This window comes from Salmo trutta, chromosome 27 (genome assembly GCF_901001165.1).
Source record: "Salmo trutta chromosome 27, fSalTru1.1, whole genome shotgun sequence".
NCBI classification, from domain to species: domain Eukaryota; kingdom Metazoa; phylum Chordata; class Actinopteri; order Salmoniformes; family Salmonidae; genus Salmo; species Salmo trutta.
In genome coordinates, this window is record NC_042983.1 from 32,949,393 (window position 1) to 32,956,894 (window position 7,502).

The following is a 7,502-nucleotide window of genomic DNA, read 5'->3' on the forward strand; positions in this document are numbered from 1 at the left end:
CGAGAGACTGACATTTTTGCCCATTCCTCCTTGCAAAACAGCTCGAGCTCAGTGAGGTTGGATGGAGAGCGTTTGTGAACAGCAGTTTTCAGTTCTTTCCACAGATTCTCGATTGGATTCAGGTCTGGACTTTGACTTGGCCATTCTAACAGCTGGATATGTTTATTTGTGAACCATTCCATTGTAGATTTTGCTTTATGTTTTGGATCATTGTCTTGTTGGAAGACAAATCTCCATCCCAGTCTCAGGTCTTTTGCAGACTCCATCAGGTTTTCTTCCAGAATGGTCCTGTATTTGGCTCCATCCATCTTCCCATCAATTTTAACCATCTTCCCTGCCCCTGCTGAAGAAAAACAGGCCCAAACCATGATGCTGCCACCACCATGTTTGACAGTTGGAATGGTGTGTTCAGGGTGATGAGCTATGTTGCTTTTACGCCAAACATAACGTTTTGCATTGTTGCCAAAAAGTTCTATTTTGGTTTAATCTGACCAGAGCACCTTCTTCCACATGTTTGGTGTGTCTCCCAGGTGGCTAGTGGCAAACTTTAAACAACACTTTTTATGGATATCTTTAAGAAATGGCTTTCTTCTTGCCACTCTTCCATAAAGGCCAGATTTGTGAAGTATACGACTGATTGTTGTCCTATGGACAGAGTCTCCCACCTCAGCTGTAGATCTCTTCAGTTCATCCAGAGTGATCATGGGCCTCTTGGCTGCATCTCTGATGAGTCTTCTCCTTGTATGAGCTGAAAGTTTAGAGGGACGGCCGGGTCTTCGTAGATTTGCAGTGGTCTGATACTCCTTCCATTTCAATATTATTGCTTGCACAGTGCTCCTTGGGATGTTTAAAGCTTGGGAAATCTTTTTGTATCCAAATCCGGCTTTAAACTTCTCCACAACAGTATCTCGGACCTGCCTGGTGTGTTCCTTGTTCTTCATGATGCTCTCTGCGCTTTAAACGGACCTCTGAGACTATCACAGAGCAGGTGCATTTATACGGAGACTTGATTACACACAGGTGGATTCTATTTATCATCATTAGTCATTTAGGTCAACATTGGATCATTCAGAGATCCTCACTGAACTTCTGGAGAGAGTTTGCTGCACTGAAAGTAAAGGGGCAGAATAATTTTGCACAGACAATTTTTCAGTTTTTTATTTGTTCAAAAAGTTTGAAATATCCAATAAATTTCGTTCCACTTCATAATTGTGTCCCACTTGTTGTTGATTCTTCACAAAAAATTACAGTTTTATATCTTTATGTTTGAAGCCTGAAATGTGGCAAAAGGTCGAAAAGTTCAAGGGGGCCGAATACTTTCGCAAGGCACTGTATATCTGTATCGCCTGTTGGCTACACCACTGCTGTCGTCCTTACCTCCAAACGTTTATTCAAATTGTAACCTTTGCATGCAGACAGCAGTCGCGCCATTTTAGTATTTTTGTGTTTTATTAGGATCCCAATTAGCTACAGCCAAAGTTGCAGCTGCTGTTCCTGGGTGCCATTGGAAGACATAGCTTGGAATGTAGCCTACAAAAACCTATTCCTGCTCTTTTGTAAACTTTTCGCAAATATCATTTCTGAATTTAAAATTCATCCTAGAAGTAATCATCTACTTTTTTGTTGTTGTTCTGTATTTTTAATCTGATTACAATATTTTAGCTGGTAATGGATTACAGTTATATTTTTCTGTAATCAGTTACATGTAACAGATTACATGTAATCCGTTACTCCCCACCCCTGCTCATAGATTATGCATGTATGAACCACACATTGACACATCCAGCCCAAAATCTGAGGTTTAAAAATGACTTAATAGCCGCCAAAGTTCTAGAGCATGAGAACTCATTTAGACCAGCTGTATTCCTGCTGCCGTTCCTCAGCTGCTATTGATTTATCCAGGAGGATAACCAGGGGTAGTTTAACCTCTGGGTCTTTGGCCATTGGGACGTCAAGAGCAACCTACAAATACAGAAAATATATGAATGTACACTTAGTTGCCCAAATGTTTAATTACAGTATAATTTTCACATACGAAGTGACTGCATTACACATATTTTATTTGTGTGTTTTTTTATGAGTTGAAAACTCTCTTTCCTCTCCTAATCTACATCCCTGTATTCATAATTTAGCTGGTCTTGTGCGTTCATTATATGTGTGTACTTCATCATAATATACCTTCAGTCTGTACTCTAACTTCAGTATGGAGCAGTCTAGGAGGGAGACAGGGAGTTGTGGAGGGATAGTCAGCACTTTGGTCACAGTCTGTCTTGTAGAAGCCGTAACAGGATCTCCTCTCTCTTTAATGATGTCATTGGTGTAGACTTTCCTTTTATGCTTGGCGAAGAAGCTCTGCTCTTCATATAGGTAGAAGTTGGGGGTTACTGTGCGTGTAGAGTTGTTGTGTATCTCAACAAGGATTTTTATTGCTTCACCTTACAGGGGACACAAGGAAAGGAACTTGATTCAGTTATTGGGTTTACAGAATATACATTTCGAGACATTATTCTCCTCAGGAGAAGTGTATGAAGGGTATCACATCGTAGTCTAATTCATTAGCAAATGAGATAGTTCACTCTCATACACTTTCCCCCATTCATTTATTGCATTTCATATTTCATGTTAATATGTTGAATTTGTATATTCATTTACTGATCTCTGTTTTATTTAATACAACCCCCTTGTACCTTATTGAATGGATATAGAGTTAATATTAAAATGACCATCATCCCTAATCACTGTTAGGCAAGCTGAAGTGGCTTTGGTTGCAGACTGACCTGATAGATACCCCATTGTCTCAATATGAATGTCCAAAGAGATATTTCCAGAGGCAAAGAATAGAATCTTGGAACAATACTGGGGCTCCTACAAAACAAGAGATAAAAAGTAAACTGTTGATATGCATTCTGTTGCCATGGTAATTTGGCTGTAAATAGTAAAAAAGCAGATGTATTTCAAGAAGCAGGATGGATAATAAGAACACTTTACCCTCAGTCCAGCAATTATCATATTAGTCTTTGACAGATACGTGAACTCTGTCTTGGCTCTGTCTATCAACCAAAGCGTCCTGATCAACTTGGCCTTCAAATAGTAGGTGATTTTGCCCCATTTCCCCATGTAAGATGAAGGCATTTCTCTGAGAGGAAATATGAAAAAAAGAAAAGTCATTATCATCTATCTGTGGAAACCACTAGAAGGCCTTTTTACATAACAAAATCTGTGATTATTGTTTCCTCCAATGAAAAAAATAAACCCACAAATATGTGATGGATGGACCACTTACTTGGCTGGAATCTGGAAGGTGAAAGGGTACACATGTCTCCCAGGAGAAATGATTTCAGAGCCTGAAAAAGGGGAGGTGAGACCCAACACAAATCATTTTCAAATGGGCAAGTTTGGACACACCTACTCATTCAAGGGTTTTTCTTTCTTTTTTTACTATTTTCTACTTTGTAGAATAATAGTGAAGACATCAACACTATGAAATAACACATATGGAATCATGTAGTAACCAAAAATGTGTTAAACAAATCACCCTTTGCCTTGATGACAGCTTTGCACACCCTTGGCATTCTCTCAACCAGCTTCACCTGGAATGCTTTTCCAAAAGTCTTGAAGGAGTTCCCACATATGCTGAGCACTTGTTGGCTGCTTTTCCTTCACTCTTCACTCGTCCAAATCATCCCAAACCATCTCAATTGGGTTGAGGTTGGGTGATTGTGAAGGCCAGGTCATCTGATACAGTACTCCATCACTCTCCTTCTTGATCAAATAGCCCTTACACAGCCTGGAGGTGGGTTGGGTCAGTTTTAAAACAAATGACAGTCCCACTCAGCACAAATCAGATGGGATGGCGTATCGCTGCAGAATGCTGAGGAGCCATGTTGGTTAAGTGTGCCTTGACTTCTAAATCACAGACAGTGTCACCAGCAAAGCACCCCCACACCATCCCACCTCCTCCTCCATGTTTCACAGTGGAAACCACACATGCAGAGATCATCCATTCACCTACTCTGCATCTCACAAAGACACGTCGGTTGGAACCAAAAATCTCAAATTTGGACTCATCAGACCAAAGGACAGATTTCCACCGGTCTAATGTCAATTGCTCATGCTTCTTGGCAAGTCTCTTCTTCTTATTGGTGTCCTTTAGTAGTGGTTTCTTTGCAGCAATTCGACCATGAAGGCCTGATTCTCCTCTGAACAGTTGATGTTGAGATGTATCTGTTACTCAAACTCTGTGAAGCATTTATTTGTGCTGCAATTTCTGAGGCTGGTAACTCAAATGAGCGTATCCTCCGCAGCAGAGGTATCTCTGGGTCTTCCTTTCCTGTGGCGGTCCTGATGAGAGCCAGTTCCATCATTGCGCTTGATGGTTTTTGCGACTGCACTTGAAGAAACTTTAAAAGTTCTTGAAATCTTCCGGATTGACTGACCTTCATGTCTTAAAGTAATGATGGGCTGTTGTTTCTCTTTGCTTATTTGAGCTGTTCTTGCCATAATATGGACTTTGTCTTTTACCAAACAGGGCTATATTCGGTATACCACCCCTACCTATTCACAACGCAACTGAGAAGGAAAGAAATTCCACAAATTAACTTTTAACAAGGCGCACCTGTTAATTGAAATGCATTCCAGGTGACTACCTCATGAAGCTGGTTGAGAGAATGCAAAGAGAGTGCAAAGCTGTCATCAAGGCAAAGGGTGGCTACTTTGAAAAATCTCAAATATAAAATATATTTTGATTTGTTTAACACTTTTTTGGTTACTGTATGATTCCATATGTGTTATTTCATAGTTTTGATGTCTTCACTGTTATTCTACAATGTAGACAATTTTAAAAATAAAGAAAACCCCTTGAATGAAAAGAGGTGTCTAAACTTTTGACTGATACTGTATGTAACCTAACCTTACAGTATTCTCAACAATGGTTCTGGAATACCATTGCGTCACCAATAATTATCATTGTGAGTTAGGCTATTAAATGTATGAAGCATTAATCCTAACCATTCTTAATTGTTGCAGAACGTAAACACAGAAAGCTGAAGTGTTACATACCATCCCCCTTCCCTTCCTGCAACAATATTTGAAGACTGAAGTATTTCTTCTTGCCACTATAGACCGCAGGGTTTTGACCCTCATTTTCAGTCCATTTCACCTCAGCTTTCCCTTTTGCCTTGATAAAAAGAGACTGGAGAGAGGTCTCCTTGGACGCTTCCAAAGTGACCCGCCCAGTGATAGTATCCCCAGCTGAAAAAGTGCCATGTTCATTAATCGTGTTGTAGTCGACCGAGAAGTGTTTAACTGCCATTGTGACTGAGTTGGTGAACTAAGCAGTCACAAGGGGCATGCACGACTCTAATGTATGATTCATGAAGCTAGACAGGGTCAGTATTCCACACAGTGTAACAGGAGATGTTACCTAGAAGCATGGAGGATGAGGACCAGAGCAGACCTTTTGAGTTCACTGTGTTATTACCCCGGGGCTAAAAGTCAAGTGTGCTCTTTACTATGAACAAGGATACCAACCAGTTTGGCACCTCATTATCTAGCGGTCATGTCCCTCCATTATGGAAGTAGGCTACTTTATCTGTTTCGTGGGCCACGGCTCTTCAGCCTACAAGTGGCTATGTCACCGTCACATGGGTAACTGCTGTCACCTATGTTACAAATAATACATAATATATCTTGAGCCATATAATATAAATGTGTACAGGCTACATGCTTTTTGTACTCCCTTAATCAGGAGAAACCTTCATTACCATGTAAAACAGTGATGTTATGTATTTGGCTTGGGGTTGTATTTTAATGTTTAGACACTAATAACATAATCACTCAATAAATACTGGACCTAGCTTTTTTAGGGTGCAGGAACGATATGATTTTCTCCTTCACTTAGGTTTTATTGAATATTAGTTCATGGTAAATATTAACTGCGTTTGCCAAATATTTTACATATAGTGATAATAATGCAAATATAAAGAAATAATGATTTTTATATGAGAAACTGTGAACATTACATGCACACAATAAATAATATACAAAAAAACAACACATTTAGCAATCTCAGATTTCAAAAGGACCAAAATTACGGTTAAATCATACACATAAATACACTGTATACAGTACATTGATAGATTAATATGCATCAGAAGAGAGTAGTATTTCATTTGATCCCGCTTACCTATAGCTGCTTGGAGGCTGACCCATCAATGTTAGGGAGTAAGGTGTAAGGTGGGGGTTCCTGCCCAAGACCTTGAGTTGCAGGGAGAACAATGATGGGTAGCTTGATCTCAGGGTTTTTAGTCAGGGCAACATCAAGGGCAACCTGAAAGAACAGAAAAATAATATGCATTAAAAACCATGAAATGGTTGTAGGGCAGGCTACTCTTTATAATTATCTCTGTTTTACCCTTCCAATATTAGGCGTGTTTTCTTGTCCTGTTTTGAAGTATTTTCAAGCAATTTCTACCATTGTCAATTACCTTCAGTCTGTACTTTAACTTGAGTATTTGGCAGTTGAGGATGGTTGGAGTGAGTTCTGCAGAGATGGTGAAGAGCTTGGTCACAATCTGTCTGGTGGAAGAAGCAATAGATTCGCCTTTTTCTTTCACAAGGTTTTGGGTGTCGACTCTTCTTTCCCCTCGGGCAAAGAAAGTCTTCTTTTCATACAGGTAGAAAATGGGCTTGATTGTGCGTGCTGAGCTGTTGGTGATATGTGCTGTGACTTCCAATGTCTCACCTGTAAAATATTTACAGATGCAGAAACACAGAAGAAAAATCCATATTATCAATTTGAATAGCCATTGACATCATACATTTCTATGACATAGAACAATGTGATTTTTAGATTATATCCAGCCAAGGATTAAATTACACATTATTCACTCATGGAGCTGGACCTATTTTAACACTTATGTGGCACCAAAACATGAATCCTTGTCCATGTTTTACTACAGTATAGGCCTCTGGCCCCAGGGTAGTGGAATTGATCATGTAGTGCTGATGCTACTCATTTCTACTAGTTGTTGCTGAATCATTACCTTGCTGGTATCCCATCCTCTCAGTGTGAATATTCATAGAGATGTTTTCAGACGCAAAGAACACAATATCCTTATCCTTGGTCCCATGCTGAGGTTCCTGAAAAGGCGCAACAGGGATGCAACCGTTTTGACACAACATACCGGTAGAATGTGATAATGATCTCTTGTGCAATGACAGTAGTGCTAGGTGTATCGTAGCCCTTTCATGCAGTCAATGACCAAAAACCCCTCTTTGGCCTCATGGGTGGAATGTTATTAATATTTTTCATAATTTCATCATTAATAACAGGGTTTTTTTTACGACGGAAATCCGGTGTTTCTATGTCCAATAGTTCTGCTATATTTCAGTCTTCTGTGATGTATATAAAGCATAATATAGGAATGTAAACTCAAACTTTAAATTATATACCTGACATGGTACAGGTGTCTTCTTTTTTTTAAGCCCATAACCATGTGTGG

General features: G+C 39.5%; 2 protein-coding genes across 2 annotated transcripts; both read right to left on the reverse strand.

Annotated features, from left to right (window-relative positions):
- Positions 1-1,349: 1,349 nt before the first annotated feature.
- On the reverse strand, positions 1,350-2,992 carry LOC115165193 (arrestin domain-containing protein 3-like). The gene is made up of 3 exons (XM_029718210.1): positions 2,778-2,992; positions 2,179-2,435; positions 1,350-1,962 (listed from the first exon to the last, which is right to left on the reverse strand). Exons 1-3 carry the CDS (start codon positions 2,791-2,793, stop codon positions 1,846-1,848), a joined length of 390 nt encoding a protein of 129 aa, XP_029574070.1. The 5' UTR covers positions 2,794-2,992; the 3' UTR covers positions 1,350-1,845.
- Positions 2,993-4,932: 1,940 nt separating this feature from the next.
- On the reverse strand, positions 4,933-7,271 carry LOC115165192 (arrestin domain-containing protein 3-like). The gene is made up of 4 exons (XM_029718209.1): positions 7,044-7,271; positions 6,486-6,742; positions 6,185-6,328; positions 4,933-5,250 (listed from the first exon to the last, which is right to left on the reverse strand). Exons 1-3 carry the CDS (start codon positions 7,180-7,182, stop codon positions 6,185-6,187), a joined length of 540 nt encoding a protein of 179 aa, XP_029574069.1. The 5' UTR covers positions 7,183-7,271; the 3' UTR covers positions 4,933-5,250.
- Positions 7,272-7,502: the final 231 nt, after the last annotated feature.